This window comes from Accipiter gentilis, chromosome Z (genome assembly GCF_929443795.1).
Source record: "Accipiter gentilis chromosome Z, bAccGen1.1, whole genome shotgun sequence".
NCBI classification, from domain to species: Eukaryota; Metazoa; Chordata; class Aves; order Accipitriformes; family Accipitridae; genus Astur; species Astur gentilis.
The window spans coordinates 12,656,369-12,676,972 of record NC_064919.1 but is presented as its reverse complement, the minus strand read 5'-3'; the positions used below and the strand labels follow the sequence as shown (position 1 = coordinate 12,676,972).

Below are 20,604 nucleotides of genomic sequence, written 5' to 3'. Positions count from 1 at the left end.
TGACTCCATAATTTTAATCAATCTGCCTTGACTTTCCTCTGCCCTCTCTGGGTAGGTAAGTTGTTAGATAAAAAAATTTAAAAAGCTAATCAAGTGCAAAAGATATAGACACCACTTGCAGCCAAAAGCAACATGAAGGAACTGTAAAAAGTTGATTACGTTTAGCTTTTAAACTCTTGAAAGGAGTATGGCACTTCTACCTGCTTATGATGCAGGTACAAAATAGTAGATTACACAAAGCAAACATTCTTAGTTTATGTCTATATGGTGTATGTACTCCCAAGAACAGAATATGGGACAATCACTTGAAGAATTAGTTTTAAATACCAACCCTTGATTTATGTAGATTTTCCTACCTGACTCACAGAATTCCAACATACTTCTACTATCACTGGAGCAAGCCTCTTGTGGTATGGGATAGTACTTGGAAATTTCTATTTTGTACGTAATTTCTGCTTTGAGATCTGAAAACAGATTTTAAAAGGAGCCATAAATGAACCATTTATTCCTTTTTTTTCTATCTTTTAATTGAATGTCCATAATATATTGTTATGAAAAAATACAGTTATGATTAGTAACCCCAAATGCCATAGCTGATAGGAGCAATGCTCAGTCTCATTCCTTAAAGGTGCGACAGAAAAAAACTACAATATAGTATAGTCACTATCTGAACTATTCAAAGTTCTTATGACTACAGTGATATGATTTCTGGAACAAGTAGGTAGCCTAAATGTAGTTTACTAGGATTTTGTGTATGTAGATTATCTTGCTACTAAAAAGGAATAAAACAGAACAGGAAAGAATAGTCAGGGCTAACATCTATGTACAAAATCCTCAAACTTCTGCAGTGGAGGTTGGGTCACTCAGCTTGGAACATGGCTTGTAGGTTGTGATGTACTAAATGTATCACATGGAATGCACACGCAACTGCCTTAGTCAAATATACACTTTCAAAAGTTTTGTTCCTATCTTCAATAAGAGACTAGATCACTCCAAACTGCTGCCCTATCAGAAAAAGCATTCAGCATACACCCTCCACACTCAGAAGCATGCATCTTGCTTCTTTGAGCTGCTTTCTGTCCACCAAAGAAGTGGTTTTCTTCACTTGTTTGCCAAAACCAATGCAAACTGTTTTTTTTAATTAAAATAAAAAAATCTCGGGCACTGTCTTTTAACTACACAAAATAATGTCATAGATATCAATCCAACAGCTAGCAAGCATCATCAAAGTTGTACTTATCTGTAGTACAAAAGCATTTAGTAACTTCTCTTAAATTCCTTTAAAAAAATTACTACTGTCATTTAGAATATTCCTGTTATCCACAGAAATATTTAACCCTTTTTCTCCAGCAATCTGCTTTTGTTTGCAATTACAATGTAATACAAGCAATTCATATAGTATGACTGTATTGCATATAACCCTCTTAAAGATGTCTCTCAAAGTAAATTAATTACAGATAAGACAATGTAACCCTGAATTATTACATTTGTGGCAGACGGATATCATGAATCAAAGCTCATGTTACATTTGTTTCCAAGATTACAACACAACCATGGATTGAACCAAATGGCAAATAGTTCACTTCCCTTTGGTTACTTGAGGAGACATTTCTAATACCCAGAAATTTGGGTATAGCACAGTTCGTAGTCTCATACACAGAAATTCTCATTTGATAGGCTGTGATGTAATTCATAAGTCAACTAAATATAAAAGAGCTAGATTGTGTTAAGTGTGTGCAAATGAAAGGAAAATCAGGTCAAGAAGCAATTAAGAAAATCAACCCTCACCACCTTTGATCACCTCTTTGCACATGTCTTCATCAGCCATAGTTTCTGGAGCTACATTTAACAACTCTTTCAGTTCCAAGTATGATGGAATCTTAACAGAATCTGATCTGCTATTGCTGGGTTTGCAGAATTCTAACTCAACAGGCAACATGAAATCCTGAAGAATATTAATCACAACAGAATGGTAAGTAAATTTCCCTTGATGTTACTGTACATTCTAAGCTTTTTCAAAATCTTGAAATAGCTTAACTCTAAACTAAGAGCTTTTAAGAAAGAAGTCATATGTCATTTACATAGCATACACGAAGCTTTGCTCAATACAGAGAAAAAAACAGTGTTACAGTATTTCAAATTGAGTCAGTAGAGTATAAAATGTGGATCTGAAATTATACTTCCCAATCAAGCAAAATCCTCATTTATTTCATTGAAAGTTTGCGGTTTTAGAATTTTGAAAAATGGAGCAAAAAATAGATTTGACTTCTTTAAAAAAAGAAGCCAAACTGGCCCCCCAAATCCCAGAGCATGTCTTGGAACTTTCCCTTTCCCATGCACTTGTCATGTCTGCCTGTTCTGGTTCATTTTTATTCTTAGTGTAACAGTACCTACATAAAACTGCCAACACATCAGGTCCCAGGAGAAACAGCTGATCAGAGTGGAGATTCCCAACAGCAGCACCCAGGAATTAAAAAATGACAAATAATACCAGTGTTTTCTGACCTTGGAAATATGAAGGCTACAAATATTTGGCAAGTATGAGAAGAATTCAGTAAAATGACTTGCAGATGAACAAACACTTATGCATAACATAAAGCAATCACTAATATGATTAGTAAGAAACAACATGATGATACCTCTTCATCTTTTACAGATATGGTACAGAAGTTCTCTTTAATCCCCTGCAATTCTTTTTTACTCTCTTGCATCTCCATTTCATTTTGGAAAGTCAAACATTCCCTTTAAAAGATAAAAAAATAAAGCATGTGATTTCTTTGTATTACTTCATATCTAAGACTGAAAGTCTTAGTGGTAGCTTTAATAGCCATATATGTTGCAAAAGTTGTTTTTTTTCTAAATCCATGCTTTTCTAAGACAGCAATTCTAGGGGATGCTGTACCAACCTGTGTAATTAACTGAAATTATTTTTCAAGAAATAACACATTATATACAGAGTAGAACTACCTGATATTGAGACCTGCCTTAAAAAAAGTTACAGAAAAAACCCCCATATTAAAATTGTTCATCATTTCAACACATAAGTCCTGTTAGGTAAAAAATGCTTTCTGTAAAAGCTGCAGACCTAATTTTTTTCTAATGTCAAGTTTTTCTGCTATATAGAAAATTTCTATATTTTTTATATATATATTCGTATTCTATAATGTTGACATTATTTATCTTTTGTCACCTTTCACTTCTATTTTCAGGAACCATTCAGCACAAAAGAAGGCAGTGTGTTCACTGTTAATTAAAATGCAAACTAGAAGTATGTTCCCTAGTTTAACTGACAAACTTTTAAAATGCCAAGAAGTAAAACTTACGGTGAGGCTACTACTTTTCTTGTAAAGAAAGGATACAAGCAGAACAGGGATGAAGATTTTTCAAGTAGAAAGAAAACCTTTCATCAGGCTTCCCCCTGTGGCCATCACAGGCACTAAATCTATAATGACTTTTTAGGGGGATAGCTTCCTCATCGGTCCCTGACACCACTATTTTTGTGGAGGAATACTTTAGACTGAAGAATATAAATTGTTCTATGCCTAGTCTTGGGATGTTCACTTAATTTTATCTTAAGTAGAAGCCTGTCTAAATGCATCTCCTAATGTGGTCCACTAGGAGATTTGGACTCCCACCTTGAGAAGGCTGGTGGCTTTGCTAGTAAACTGCAGATCAGCAGGTTGGAGCTATTTCCGTAAAGGTTCATACTAACATTTTTTTCTCCTATGACTGCTATTTCTGAAAGTCATTGCAGAATTTGGATCATGTTCTCTTCACTGGATATTTACAGTATTCACATGTGCATAGTCTCATGTCCAAGACTCACTGTGAGATCGGGGCTTGTGTTTGAAAAAACAGGCAAACAACCCCACTCCTCCCTGTTCTGTTACTAAATAGGTACAGTTAAATTAGTTAAAATCTGCTTTGCCTTGCTTATGAATCATGCAATCCTATCAAATGCAAAGGAAGCTATACAAGTCATCCAGACATGGAGCAAATCAGCACAAGATTTAGTCAGACTTTATGAATGTATGTATACAAACGAACATATTTACAAAATATTAGGCACATTCCGAATAAAACTTATAACTGGTTTAATGTACCAGTTTGTTCAAATTCCTGACATAAGGCATCATTCAATTAAATTCAATCAACCTAGCAATATGAAAGTGAGCAAAAACATAATAATATTTGGACTTGAAATAATACAATCCAGCAGCATAAGAGCACAGATTTATTGACAGCGTGACCGAGAGGAGGGAAAGAAGGAACACAGAAGCATGTGTAAAATCCTGGCTCAAATAAATTTAGTGCCATTTTACTGGTAGGGAATCAGTCAGTCTGAGGGAGGACCAGACCCCTTAAAGATGGACATTTTTTCAGTATTCCAAAACTAAAATCCTGAGCACATTGCACACTTACAGAATGTACAAATGACATAATTTCATTTATCTAGTTTTCTTAAATAATGCATATAAATTTCATCCTACTCATTTTTTCATAAGAAGAAAATCTGAAGTCTTTACCTGTTGCAAATATAAATTAGTTAAAAAGTTAACATACAACAGAAGATGTTAAAAAGTTAATGACATTACACACAGACTATTATTTATGTTTAATATTATACAACAATTTGTAGATACCTGAAAATGTTCTCTTCTGTCAAATTCTGTCCTTCAGAACCTAAAAGGGGATCTTTCACTAAAAAAAACTGTAGTCTACTCAGAAGTATAGATGAAGTAGGCAGGTTTTTACGAAAATTTTCAAGATTATCAATAAAAACAAGTTCCTCTTCTATATATAAATCTGAAAAAAAAAGAAAAAAAAAGGTTAACAAACAATATATACATAATAAGAATTGTCAGAATAAATAGAATTGTTGAGCAACTGTTGGAATGCTATAAATGTCATCAAAATAATAACTAATTTTTACTTTAAATATTTTAGGATTTTTAAGCTTTAAATGCAACAAAGTCTAGACTTCCAATGGTTCACATGATAAGCTTTTGTTTTCTTTGGCTTTTTCTTTTGTTTACCTACCACCTGTTAAAAAGAAAAGGTACTTTCTTTTCATTCCCTTGTTTGCCTTGTAAAGTACATTAAAGGAACTTTTGAGGTAGGTTTTGGCAAAGAAACAGTTCAGTGCAATTTTTAATGTTGAAATGAGGCACTCTTTCCATACACATCTAAACCTAAATACAGATTCTCTAATTTTGAAGTAACAAAATATTTATTTACAAAATAAGCAGACAAAAATATAGGTTACAAATTATTATGACTTCAAGAAAGACATTATTTTTAATTCTTTTGAGTTTAGACTACTACTCTCCATGAGACAGAACTGATGCAGTAATCACAACTCTATTATTTGATGCAATTCTTTATATTTGCAATATAATACACATACACACATATATACACACATATTACACATATATAATACATATAGAAGGGGAAATGGAGTTTTTTTGTTCTTCTTTATTTTTAGCAGCATGGAAGCCTCCTTATTCCCACATCTCCCTTTCACTCCCTGGATGAATCCCTATCTTTAATAACCCACCTTTCCTTCCTAGTGGCTGGAAATGATAGATACTGATCATGTTCTCCTTGAAACTGTTTTATGCTGCTAATACAAGCAGAACCCCATAAAGAAATCTATCAATTAAAAAATACATGGCTTGTTATAAAATGCCTCTGTTTAATGAGACAAACAGCTCGGGAGAGTCTACTAAAGCTTCTAGTTGCCTACAAAGCTTAAAAGTACCTCTAGTGAAAAAATTGACATCTCTTCTGATACAATTTACAAAATCCCTGATCTATTCTTCCTTTTCTTCAGGCAATCAGGAAAACAAAGTAGGAAGCACCTCAATATTCAGGCAAATAGTGGTTGCAAAATTAGGTGCTAAAATCAATCAGAAAATAAAGACTGCTTCAATGACATAAACTTTATTGTGCTGTCCTCAAATAATAACTCATTTAATTTTTGTTAATTCAAAGAAAGCAGGATAACTCCTAATATCCTAACACTAAATCAGGTCAAATAAGGCACAACTTTGCCCTTTATTTGCATTTATTATCCTAATTTAGCTATAGTTTTTATTATTTTTTATTATATTCATTTGTATTGTATCTTTTTATTATAAGTGGCTGTAGTACTTAAAGTGTATGAAAAAAGTTTTTTTCAATTAATCTCATTATTCTAATGAGATACAAATATTTTAATTAGTGCATTTCTTTGTTAATTTTAACATATTTTAACCTCTTACTCCCTACCTCAGGAAAGCATGCCTATGCAAGAATGCACTTATGCATTTACTGAAGTGCCCTCCGAAAGTGGAACACATGTAATTGCATACATAACTGCTTTCCTAATACAGAATTTTAAAACTGAAGCAATAGGTAGAATCTGAAATTCACAAATGCCAGGGTTTGAAATCCATAGAAAACTGAATGAGTTGCCACTTTGTGATTTTAGGAAGTGCAGTTCCACATTTTTTAGTATGCTTATTTTTCAGAATTGTAACTTGAATGCAGTATCATCACTTTCTTTGATTAAATAATATCTGACCATTAAAGCACTTAAGAAAAGAACTTTAATAGGCTTAAGCATGTGCTCAAGTTCTTTATCAGTCAGGGAGTAAATATACAGTTCAGGTTTGAATGCGGATTTCACTGCCGGTGATATCTACTAGTGTAGGTATTTACTAGTGTAAATTAGTGCTCTTCAGCTTAATGGTACAAAGATGGTTTTCACTCCACGGTGAGGTCTTTCTCATAACAGAAAGGCTATTAACAGCATCCTAAATATTGAAAATTTGTTTGTAATCTAATATAAATCTAATGTAATTGTGAAGAAGGTTACAACTCTACAGTTATTGACTGAACCAAAATAAGTTTTTAACTTTTCCATTCAATGTGCTTCATATTTCACAGGTTTTAACTTTCTTACCATTTTCTACTGCTACAGTCACATTTTAAATGTGTGCATAACCTATTGCACTAAACTGCACAAACTTATTGGAAACTTTTTTGCTTTAAACAAGAACCTTTAAATACTACAGCTCTTAGTAAGTATTATACGTGTTATTTCTTATATTACACCTCAAAAAGTGAAATGACTGAAGAAATTGTTTTTGTTCTCTGAATGAAATAAGAGGGTTACATTAAAAGAAACAACCACGAAATATTTTAACATGCACAAGGTGGTAGAAAAGAATTCCTGCAGTAATAAAACAAGCCATTTAGAAGTCAAATATAACCTTCTTCTATTGGAAAAAAACAGGTTTCAAATGATCATTTCAAATCCTAGATCATGTTTTTTCTTATTTTCTTTCAATACAGGTTAGATAATTATGTCATATCACCCATAATATTCCACTGCTAATTGTTTTTATCACTCAGTAAATTTCGACGTTTTCGCACTCTCTGTATGTATCTTCATGCCTTTAGTGTAACCTAGTCAGTTTTGTGCTGTAAGCTGACTAGCTGGCATTAATTAACAGGTTCTCAATGACACAAAATAGCTTGCAAATCTTTCTGAATGGCAGTTTTTAAAAATATTAGAATTAATATTTCCCTCAGAAGTCAATAGACTTTTGCCAGTATTTCCTTCTTTAATGCAAAAAGAAAGTTAGAAAAAGTGTTGGCAGTAACACATCGGTTACGCTGAAAGATAATTATTGATCTGCTAATTCAATAAATGAGTCACCAGTATAGTGAATAATTTAATGTTCTCCCATTAAAAGAAAAAAAAATCCAGTCTATTTAGCTTGCCTATTTATGTTTGTTTAAGCACGATAATAATCTGAAACGTCAAAAAATATAAAATGTTTTATGAAATTTATACTTTTTTTTTCTTTCAGACTCCTGTCTATGGAAATTTAGCTCTCTTGATTGTTCCTAAGAAAGTAATAGCTAAGACATAGGAAAGCATCTGAATTATTTTTATTCTCTTTGTAAGCACACACTATAGAGACCTTTATTAATTATTGAAGCCTTCTGCCATATGCCACTTAACTTTGAGAAAAAAAAATCAGGTAATTACTTAATCAGATGAACTAAGATTACTGTCTTTCAATTATTAACTGTAACAGGCTTGCATTGTTGATACTATGTTCCCAGTAAATGTTATCTTGTACAATATTGTATCAAGAACCACCTGCCTCCTTCCTGGGACTGTGGAAAAAAGCTCTTAGTACTTGATTATATTACTTTCCTTTTGTAAAGTAATATAATTGACAGATATATATTAAAAAACCTGTACTGAAAAAATAAACCTGATAGTTCAGAATAATAAGTCGTAATACAGCTGAATCCAACACTTTCTCAACATTTTGCTTTCTGTGGTTATAATTTATTATAATTATGAGGGCGCTACTAATGAGAAAATTTCAGAAAATACATAGGAACACTACCCAATTTGAACTATCTTCATCCCAGCAACAAAGCAGGAACTGCTTACTTCTTTCTCTCCCTGACATGGTAAAAGAACATGCCATGAGGACCTAATTTTATTGAGGTACAATGGTTCATTAGCATTTTGACCAATGTCGGATAAGATCTACTTCTTGTGATGCTTTTTGTCACCTTCTGCTATACATTTGATCAGCCTGAAACTTCTTTTGGCTTGCATCTATCTTGAACTGTTAAGACAAGCCTTGCTTTTCTGGGGAACAAATCTCTCTTCAGTGGTTATAACTTCTGCAATTGCAAAGGCTGCAATCACCCAAATGATCTCTTCAATGTCTATGGATCATGCACAAGAAATTGTGGAAGTTAACAAGCTGACTCCACAAAAAGTTAGAAAACAGTGAATTAAACACTTTACCTTGCCATTGTTCTTTAAATTCAGTGGCATAGTCAGTCTTCAAATATTTGTCTTGTGTGCATTCTTCCTTAAAAACATTTTTTGTAAGTAAAAGAGGTCCTTCTATGTCAGTCTGAGAGCAGGGATTTGAACTTGGAATAACTTCTATCAATCCATTACTAATACAGAACTCTACAGAGGCGATAGGTTTCCTAAAAAGCAGAAAAAAATGTCTGTTACTTAAGTGGATGTAAAAGCACTGTCCTAACTTCCCTGACTTTTCAGTGAATCAACTCAAAAAGATACTCTAAGAACTTTGATAATTACCGTATTCACTGAAGAAGATCAGAAGTTACAGAGTTATCACAATTTGCTAGATCCACAGTCAAATTACATGTTTAATTCTTCCCCAAGAAAAGGCCCTTTAAGTTTATCCCCAGCATTAAATTGAACAAAAAGATAATGGCTAGAAAAAAGCATTAACCTATTGATGTCATAACATTTATGACAAAAATTTGCTGCTGGGTTAAATGTATAGTCATGTTTCAAAAATCATGCAGAAAGTTCACATAACTGCAGTAGGGAAAAGACAGGATAAATGAAGAAACAAACCTACTTCATTTTCCCATCACTTTTGATACTAATCTCAATAGTACTATTACTTGTCAGAAAAAAACCTGCTTGCCAAATAAATAGCAAACTCATTTGACTACAGAAAAAAAATAAAATCATAGTCCTGAGCTAATTATGCATCCAGACAAAACATTTGTAATTGCTAATTAAAATATGGCTATGTTAATGCTATGTTATGCATATAAATTGACTGGAACAATAAACTGACTCTGACTGATGAGTGCTGACATTTCTGAAAAACCCGAATTTTCTGCTCATCTATACTTATTGAACTTAATGTTCTAATTTCAGACAACTGAATTCTCAGCTGTGCATCCTATTGTTTTATTCAGTTTTTTAATAATCCTTTGCATTACACAGTCTTGCTATTTGCTAGCCATCTGGAGGTAAATCTCATAAACAGAATCAGTATATGAGTGCACCTCTGAATTTCAGTATAGACCTTCACATTTAGGCAGCAACAGAGAGGAATTTCTACTACACATCTTTAAAAAACAACTATTGTACAACATTTTTTAGTATAGCTCAAAAGTTAATTTTGAAACTACAAGTAGTATAGTTCACAAGCAGTAACTATGCAGTATTGATAATAATTAATGTCTAAACTTTGACATGGCATAAGCCTTTGAAAATCCACAAACCTTAGAAAACTGTGCCAAGGTACATATGGGCCAACCTCACTGAGTTTCCCTATAGTTTTATAGATAGATCATGCCTAAGTGAGTTGCTGATTTAAGGCTACCTGACCCATCCTTTTCCAGAGTCAAGGCCTTAGTGAGGCTGCTCTGGAAAACAGTAAATATTTTAAATGACAGACTACGTATGGAAACAAACGTATGTTCAAGTCATATAGCTATGCTTGTATAGTGTTTTGAACACAGAAGTTACTACATTAGATTTAATGTTATTTAGCTTCAATTAGTTCTTTATGATATGAAGTAAAACTTTCAGCAGTATGTTTGAAATATGGACAGTTGAGTCCCATCATCAAAATAAATATGGCAACTAAGTGTATGTACTAAAGCTAGTAAGGGGATTTATCCAATTAAGTAATTTGGCAGTTTCTAGGAATTATAGACTCACTTTCTTACCTCCTTTCCTGCCAGGTGTCCTCTCCCCCCTGCCTAGGCAGTCTGTGTCTCCTCAGTGCTTTTCCCCAACTCAGTGTTTTTGTCCCACTTGTTTCTTGTCCTCTTTGTTTCTCAGCCTCTCCAAGGAGATATTAGGCTCCCTGGCACTTTGAATCAGTTTTCCCTAACATATCAGTCCACTTCACTTACCTCTTTGATCAGTCATTCACACTTACACTCCTCAGTGTCTTACATGAAGAACTTTTAACAAAAAAACCCCACAAACCCAAGCTGACAAGCTTATGTCAAAATACCACCTCTTCTAATCTAGTTACCTAAATTTTTAGACACAGAGAAAAACATAAAAAATGTACACAAAGCCCTTACTTAGTAGTAAAACCTTGTGTCTACTGTTAAAACAGAACAAATTCATCTTCTGAGCAGAGTCTTAGAATAGAATGTATTGAATCCTATGATATACAATCCAAACTGAACACAGTTACAACTGTATTTCATATCAGCACATCTGGTACATACTTTGATAATTATTATGCCAAACCATAATTAAGTGTAGAATCTTTTAATTAGACAGTTATACATTTTTGTATAACTCCAAGACTACAGTTCTCATGTAGCCATACCCAGCAGTGAACACTGTACTCCAGAAAAAATGCCTACCATTGGTGTGAATGACAACAGCAAAACATTGTCATGCTTGTTTCTAACCTGTTTTGGAAAGATTGTAACCTCTTGCTCATTTCCTGTCACCTGTCATTTTGACTATTAGAAAGAAACTAGTTTTATCTATAAATTTACTTGTTACACTATTCACTCCCTGTTCCTTACTAACAGTATATCTACCGAAAAACATTTAAGGTAGGACAAGTTTTAAATATACAAAATAAACCGCCTACCATATTTACTGCTCATTCCTATCTCTTTTTTGTGTGTCTTGGTTTGCAAGTACATGGCAGCATATTACGTTCCCCACCAGGAATACTTATAATGACTTGTGAGGAATTATGTGTATTACTACTGCTTAGTCCTACTCAGAGGGAAACCACTATCCTAAAATATCTGAGTTACTTAGGTTCCCTTTACTTACCTTAAACAGAATTCAAAGCACTTGAAGAACCTGAAGCACAAACACATCCTCTTCACCTAAGTTTAACTCCTTCCTCCCTAATTCCTATCTCACTCTAATTAATTTTTCACTGGTAGGCAGACTAAGCCCAGTTCATTTTAAAATACATTAAGTGAAATAATCTCGAATTTTCTGTAACTGCAGTCTAATACATGCACTAATTTCCTTAGCTTTATCTAGATGTTATGACTAACAAGTGCTAAAACAACAGGTAAAAGTAAATGCTCTTCTGTCTAATAAACGTCTTCATTCTTCTAATATCCCTTGAGATGCCATCTAACTGACTCTTGAATTGCTCACTGTTGATATCTAAACCACACTGTGGCTTTATAACAACTTCTGTGGGAATTTCTCTTTCTGTTACTGTTATAGGTCTAGACAATGTCTTGGGTGATATCTTTGCATGGTTTTTGCAGCATCCTCATAACATTTATCACTCTCTGAAGGTGCAAAGATGATTATATTACATATATTAGTCTTATGAAGATGCTGAATGTAATTTCAATTGTTCTTCAGTGCAGTTTTCAGCATTAATCCAAACCTATAGTTCAAGCTCATTATAGGGCAGAATAATTTCAGATGCAATTCATTTTGTAATCACTTTTTTGTCATAAAATCTCAAAATCTATATAGTTTTTTTAAAAAATGCAGTGGTGTACTGGTTACATTGACAGATGCTGGACTGAATTAAAACCTGAAAATATAATCAAATACTTCCAGTTCACAGGATCACAGAATCACAAAACAGTTGAGGTTAGAAGGCATCTCTGAAGGTTATCTAGTCCAATTCCAGTTAAGCTATTCAAATGCAAGTCTCCAAAATAACATCTGGGGGTTGGTTTTGGCAACCAAAAGAAATAAGTACATTTTTTTAACTTTCATTTTGCTATTTCTATAGCACAATGAAATTTCTGAATCTGTGCAAAAGAGTTCTTTAAATTTTTTTTTTAATTTTCCATTTTTTATGTTCAGCAGTTAAAACCACCCCAACTTTCACATAATGTGCCTTCTTTATAACTCAAATGTTAGGGGAGAGTTTGGGCTTCTGGTCCAAACTTTTAGAAGTAGTCAGATATTTCTTCACTTAGTACTGCACACTTGAGGACAAGATACAAAGGAGGGCCTATAAAGCTAAAACTTAGCCACTCCAACACCTGTTAGTTATCTGACCTCTAGAGATACATGAAGTGACAAGATGAGAATGGCTGCTAGCCTACAGAGCGCATTTCCCATCAACTCAAGAGAGCAATGCAAGCATTACAAGGAAACCCCACTCCATTCTCCTACAAAGCCTGATAAAATACTTGTCTCACTATTGTGTTCAGAATGTAAAGAATAGTACTATGGAACCAAAGGAGCCAACCTGAGAACATTTACCAGTTACTTGTTGCTTTTCTGTTCTTTTTCAAAAAAAGAAAAGGGGAATTTATATTAAAAATCCCTATCAAAATAATGTTGAAAGATATGAAGGAAGTCACTGAAATGTTAGGAAACTTTTAACTGGATTTTGACCCTGTTTAAAACCTGACACTATGTTATGCCCTACTGGGTACTGTGTCTGGTAAAGCTGTGATCATAAACAATTTTTTTTTTTCCAAATCTTCTGGTTGACTGAGTGAAAATGAAAATTGTTCAGTGCTGTTATTTTTTCTACTGAGCATATGGCCAAAACCCAAGCTGAACACAAATACACTATCTTGGATATTTCCAATAGCATTGTGAGAAAAACAGAAAACTAACTCATTAATATTCACAAGACTTCCATAAAAATGCTAATATTATAATCTACATTCTCTAGAACAAAACCAAGATGCTCATGGTGGGTGCCAATCTAAGACATCAAAGCCCTAGTCTTTCAAAGTATATGGCATTTTTCCATGTTAAAGCACTAGTACCCTCCAACCAGCTTCAGTTATGAGCACTTATCTTCTTTAGGTCTGGCAGAAAATAAGAGGAGCACATCCAGTGGATAACTGCACAGGATTTGGTTCAAATGACTTGCCCAAAATCACACAGGAGTTTTGACACAGCCAAAACCAGAATCAGTTCCCCAGGCAGCATTCAACTTCCTTACCAAGCTCCAGGAATTACCTAATACTGGGAAAACACAACCTCTGCAGAGTCTATTATGATTATTAACTAATGAACAAAGAATTACACAGAAGAACGCCAAGAGAGTTAAGTGCCCTTTTAAATTAAGGGTAAAGATTTTTTTTCCCAGAAAACCTCCCATTATGTGTTTTTTATGCTACTTTTTTTCTCCTGCAGTAACTATGTTTTTGAAGAGGTACACACTTTCTTTTCATGCAGTACCACTTCTACAGGAAAAGCATCTCTCAATTCCTAGAAGAGGCAGAATTTCACAACCAGCCACATCATTCATTGCACAGCCCTGATCCACTGTATGAGCATGATTATTTCTGTACCATAAATGAGCAGGGGTTATGCCAATGCAATTAAAGACTGTATCACAGTGAAATCACAGAAGAGTGCCACTATAAGGTAACAGCAAGCTTGGCGCTGGCAGTTTCTGTACATGATTACTTAATTCTGCAACTACAAGTTTTCTTCACAACCATCTTTTTATGCAGATTTGAATATAACACAGATTTTAGACTGGCCTGTAAAACAAAAAATGTAATTTCTTTATTTCTTTCACACTAACAATTGTTTGAGAGCAGAAATACACACAATGTACTGGTTTTGCAGAACCATAATTTTCTTTCATGTCTTATGTGTGCTGTAAAGACTGTTGCAAACCTGTTTTTAAAATGAACTCTATTTCAGACTTAATCTGATACATTTTGACTTTATATGTATAATTTTAAAATAAATACATCTATCTTGAATTGTTATAATGCAGGTTTGACTTTCTATACCTGCCTTTTTTACCTTTTAAAAGATTTATAAATACCATTCTTCAAATAGCTTCATCTACAGTTGCGAGATAATTATCTTAGAGGGGGCGGGGGGGAAATGTCCTCATGGTTTACTTTCATGATCATGCACATATTTCAGAGACTTTCTCCAATGTCATAAATAGATTATACAACCATTACAAAAATGAGATAAAGAAGCAGAGAACACCATAAAAACACAATACTACTTTTAGTGAAAAAGCCATCTTTAAGCTGTCTGCTACACTGCACAGCTCCATCGCACTGTAGACTTGCTACTGTCAGAAAACATTTCCATATTCTGTTATCATCATTAGCTTATGATTCACAAAGTACCTGAATGATATCAAAGGAATCATATAGGTTTTTAAGATAAGGTTACCGACTTTTCAAGGAAATCCTCCATGGATAAACTTTTCTTCCATTGATCCAATACTGAAATACTGATCATGTTCTGTGTTGAAGTAACTGAGACAAAAAGAGAGAAAAAGAATCACACAGAAATATTAAAATTAATTTTTATTTTTATGTATTGATCAAACCATTGCAGAGGATAACCAAACTTTACACAGGACAGAAAGAAGAAACAATGCTTAATACTTTCCATTAGCAAAAGTAAATGCAAATACACCAGAAAGATGCAAATACTTTTATACATATTTTTACCTCTATGCTTGGAAATCCCCATTTTTTTCCACATTTCAAAACATCAGCATCATCTTTCAAACCTCTCCCAGCTAATCAGATTTAGTGTTTTACTTATCTCTGATCATTGCTTTTCTTCCATATCCAGACATAAAGTTTTCCAGAGATCTCTACAAACTAATCAAATACCACCCTTATTTATGGCGTCAAACGCAAATAAATAATCCATTACCCATTTGTTTCTACTTAGGCAATGAAGACGTTCTACCTTCAAGAGCTATATGAACTGACATACTGCTGCTTCCAGAATTCTTTCTTTTTTTTTTACCAGACTTATCATATTATGCACAAACACAAGCTTTTCCTTTAATCTCTAGTAAAGCTAAACTAAAATTTAAGGACTATATAGAATCACAGAATCATAGAATCATTTAGGTTGGAAAAGACCTTCAAGATCATTGAGTCCAACCATTAACCACACCCACTAAACCATATAACCTACTTCTAGTCCATGGCTTCCTATACTTGTCATCAGCAAAGAGTCCAGTGAGATGATACTTTTCATCTTGATGTAAAAAGGGAGGAAAGCAAAGTGATAATCTCCATATGGAAAACTTCTGCCTTGCCATGCTCTGCACAAAAAAGGCACATGATAAAATTATGGGACTCCCATTCTTTTACTTTTTGTCCACTACCTCTTCAAACAGTCCCACAGTTTCCTAATGTTTTCTACTAGAACATGGTATTTTATATTCAAACTTTATTTTTTTTTTTAAAACTGACACAGTCCAAGCTAAGAAAATATATTAGAATTTACCTGACCTGATATTTAACTTTTAATCTATGCTTCTGCATAAGCAAAACTGCACATATGCTTAGCTACACTTACCTAAACCTTGCGTGTGCAATTACAAGTGCTTATCTTAACACTTTCATTGTTCTCCTGAACTGACACATATATAAGCTGACCAGAAACAATTTAAAATCATTCCTACTGTTGCTGTTTTAAGTGCTCATAAGATTCTAAAGCCTCTCAGCTTTCATGTGACATTATAAGCTAACAAAAGCCCTCTATAAATCCTTTTATCTTCAATAAAAACAACAGGGGAGCATGGTAGTAATCAACTGAATTCTAGAATTAAATAGTCAACGTGGCAACTTTAGTAACTCTTCACTGAAGACCACCTTCAATAAACTAACAGTTGTCACAAAAGGCCACGTGCAGTACTGTATAAATAGCACAGAACCATAGAATAAACAATGAGTTTAGGAAGCAGAGAAAAATGATTCGTACATAGGGGTTTGGATTTAACAAGTTTAAAGCTTAGAAAGAAGTTGTCCTCAAAAATTCTGGGGTGTAAAAGGCATATTGGAAAAGGCAACTCGCTACAGAAATGTGGGAGAACATCATGAATGACACTAGAAACTTCTCTCTAGTTCTAAGTCCATTGCCTGAATTCAGCTCTGTTCCTTCAGGTCCTAGAAATGGCCACCCATTTCAGCACATGCTGTCAAGCCAGTTATAGCCTGTACTGTTAGACATCTCAGGTGGCAAACTAGAAATAGTTCACTGACTTGGATTGCTACCAGAAAAACAGTGCTATTGGTGCATTTGTCAAACCTTCCTAAATAGGCAGAGAGAAAAGGCGGGTGGAGGTGGAAGGGGGAGGGGGAGGAAAGACAAGGGAAAAAAAAAGAAGACATGGGAAGCAATGTGAACAAACATTGTCATTTCTGTGAGAGGTTACCATTACAGATCCTTTTTCCATTTCAGTTTAACCCTCTGTGGGATAGTTAAAATTCTGTAAATGCCAGTTAATTTTAACAAAAAAGGCAAAAAACTACTGCCATCACAGCATCTTTTCTTTAGAAGGCTCTTGTAAAAACTCAATAAACACTATACTGATTCAATGCTTTCCCCCTTGCCTAAGTCAAAGCATAATGTTTCCCCAGTGATCTTCTCCTTTACAAATACTGAACAAAGGCAGCAGAAACAGGCAACTACAGGCAACTGGACCTAGGTCTACTGCATGTTACTGGCCATACACCAGTTTAAGTAATCTGTATTGAAGTTACTGCTAAAACAACTCCATTTATCGTAAAATAAAGTACAGCTACTGAAGTTCCTGGTAGAGATCACAGGAATAGAAAGAGCTGATGATAACCTTTTTCTTCTTTAAAACAAGCTGTAAGGATTGTGACATAACAGCTCTCAAAGTACTCTTAGGTTACAGAGGAATGACCTGCTGGAGTTTAAGTAGAAACTACTGAACAAGTAAATACAAGCAGTAATATGGCAGAGATCAGAAATAAATTTTAAACACCAGTATGTAGTTTTACTGAGGTTAACTTTAGTTTAATAGCTAAAATTGTTTTCAATCACTGGTGTTTGTAAAGTGGAACAAATACATATAATGGCCTTAAAACAGGAAAATTGTGCATTTTACAGAACATTTTAAATGAGTTTGTTCCAAGTGTACAGGTTAAGCTGAATTAGTTCACTTTACAAAGGCTGCTAAAACATAGCGTTTCTTGCCTTTCTCAAATATATAAAAGTGTTTTTCAGGGCCATTATTAATGGCTATGGCATTTAATGAATACATATTTACCACTGTTTCTCAAGGAAATGTAAAGTTCTCTGCAAATTTTTCTTCTGACCAAAAGATATTATGTGCATTTTTATAGTTCCATACAGCTTGAATTTATTGTCAGTTTATAACGTAAGAGAATGTTGAACTTCTAAGATGACTTTGTAATCACACCTACAACACTCAGTAGCATGAGGAATCTAACTCTTGTGTCTTTAATGACTGAAAAGGCTCCTTTCTTCAAAGATACATTTATATGGGGCAGCTGGAAAAATTGTATCTGGGGTTCATCATGTCTCACCACCTCGTTCTTCTGCTCACACACTAGAAATGTCCCCTCTTGGCAAAGCACCACTCTGCCAGAGAAGTTTTTTATTTGGCTCATAGCTTTTCTTTGAAAATGTAAATAAGAGAAAATTCAATTAAGTAAGACAGTCTGCTTCAGTGATAAGCGGTTGGTAGCACCACACAGATGTAGACAGTAGGGAAAACAAGACTTCATTTTAGGTTTCTGTCTTAACTGATCAACATCTATAAAGCCAAAACATTCATTGTTAAGTGTGAAAAAAACCCTGCTCTCCATGAATTTAATCTAAACCATTATAAAAACTCTTCCCTGCTATCAGCAGGGAATACAGTGTTGTGTGGCACTATCATAATACATATTAAAGTAGCTAGAAAATTAGATTTGTTCTCCAAAAAAGTAAGTAATTGAATTTTATGCATTAGAAAGCACAGTGCACTCTCCAAAGAAAGCTCTAAGCAGGAAACTGGCTACAAAACACAATTATGAGCGCAACAGACACTGAAAAAAGTGTGATGCTCTTCAGTTTTGGAAAAATTGTACTTAAATTTTTTATTAAAAAAATGCTGTAATCACTTCATTATGTTACCCCAGCAAATGCAGTACAACAACCTCACTGAAACAGAATTCCTCAGAAAGTAGTTCTATCTCTTTTTAATGCGCACTCAGTCTTTTCTTCAGTTACTGCCATATTTCTTTCAGAATATTAAGAGAAATAAAACTATACCTCATATAAATAATCTGTTGAGTGATACTTTAAAGCTGCAAACATCTTGTTTTGTGATGTTGTCAACAGTCCATTTGTCTAGAAGATAAACAGACTATGGATTAGTTAAAAAAATTCCTATATCATGCAAAAATGTTGAAAGAGGAGGTTGAAATTAAGGTTCAACAAGAATAACTTCCTAATTTCTGGCAGCACATGCACCTTGGACTGAATTTCCTATAGAAGAATGCTACTCAAGGCATTCAGTATTATTCCTTTGGAGGGATGTAACAGACTAACTACAGATCACAGACAATTGATTTTTATCCAAAGGAACTGGGCCTTTGGTTTTTTTTTAGCGATGCCTCTTGTTTGTTTCACAGAAAACCTTTCAAACCATTAAGTGCATGTAAGCAAAATAAGTTACCTCCCCTAAGCAATAATTTTGAGAATTGAGCTGATTCAATTAATTTTTATGGATTCTAAATTAGTTTTTAAAGACAGTAGTTCAGCTATCTATCAAATTTTCAATGCCTCATGTATTTATGAGGGGCCTTTTTTCTCTCCTTCAGTTTTACAAGGGAAAAGGTGATTGTATAATCTAGTTGAGAGCAAGAGATCCTGCTGGAACACCAGGTTTCTAAATTAGTTGATGCTTCTGATGGGAACCAGGAGTGAGGTGAAACCTATACAAGGACAGAGATACGGTGCCAGTGCAAAAGAGGATATAGTGTTGCTTAGGTATGCATAATGTAAGAGAATACTTGTTGTTAATTAACATTAGGTAGGAGAGTCAAGAGTAAAGTAAGACAATTCCGTTGTGAAATAGAATGTGAAGTGTACAATGTGAATGAAATGTAACCAAAATTAATTGTAGGGCCATAAGGGAAACATGTGACACAAGGCTGTCTTCATATACGTACTAGTAGGTATCAGTAACATATTAGGCTAACATTGCCTAGGTAACAGCATTGAAAATACTAAATTTTGGTATGGATGTAACAGAATTGGGACCAATGAGGAAAAAGTAAATTGGGGCTGCTTGCTTACTTGAAAGCAGTCTAGGTGGAAAGTGCAGGGGAGGTAAACCAGTGGGTTCAGGAAAAGAAACGAAACGGGGAATAAGGTAGAAAATCAGATGGAGAATGAAGTAGAGGGGAACCTTTCGATGGAAGGAGTGCGGGAGCTTGGAGACAGTGGTGAACCCAACCAGTGGACCATTAACGCTGGGGATGGTAAGGAAAACCATTTGGACAACCTGCTCCATCCTGACTCTCCATCAAGTTTATGTCCAATAGACTTGGTGTGGGAAGGTGGAGCAAGAAGGGATGAGTTTGTAAGAAGCGCTAGATTTGTACCTTAATAGTAAGTGCATGACAGGGAATAGAACTGCAACTTAATAGTATTGATGTGTATCGCTTATTAAGACTTTTTTATAGCAATAGAACCATGCATTCATACAAATACTAAGCAATGGACCTGCGACTCTTACTACTAGTTTCCTAAGGGTGTGTCACTTTATCAGCAAACATCAAAACCATCTCAATCAGATATGTTTCAAGTTTCCAATTTAAAATGGGGAGAGTGGGATTTAGAAACACTGGTCCGTCAGGATACAAGGAAATGTAAGCAAACTTAAAATCTTTTAAGTTTTTAAGGAGAAACAATACAACTGAAGAAGAACACGATCCTGTCTCATCCTCCAAGAACTCTAGGGAACACCACTTTAAGTGAAATAAGCCGTAGGAGGTACTTCCGCCCAATCCGCAGTTTTCAAAATCGCTGAAGAACCGGCAGTGCCTGGGCGGTGA

At 34.3% G+C, this 20,604-nt stretch overlaps 1 protein-coding gene across 1 annotated transcript in view; it reads right to left on the bottom strand.

The window, feature by feature from the left end:
• Nucleotides 1-18,859, bottom strand: part of SHOC1 (shortage in chiasmata 1) — a 55,294-nt gene extending 36,435 nt beyond the window's left edge. The window contains exons 1-8 of the mRNA XM_049796124.1: nt 18,815-18,859; nt 15,698-15,827; nt 14,937-15,018; nt 8,828-9,018; nt 4,644-4,806; nt 2,640-2,742; nt 1,789-1,945; nt 357-464 (exon numbers count right to left, since the gene is read on the bottom strand). Of these exons, the coding sequence (XP_049652081.1) occupies nt 357-464; nt 1,789-1,945; nt 2,640-2,742; nt 4,644-4,806; nt 8,828-9,018; nt 14,937-15,018; nt 15,698-15,827; nt 18,815-18,859 (979 nt within the window). The remainder of the gene's footprint in view (nt 1-356; nt 465-1,788; nt 1,946-2,639; nt 2,743-4,643; nt 4,807-8,827; nt 9,019-14,936; nt 15,019-15,697; nt 15,828-18,814) is intronic.
• Nucleotides 18,860-20,604: the final 1,745 nt, after the last annotated feature.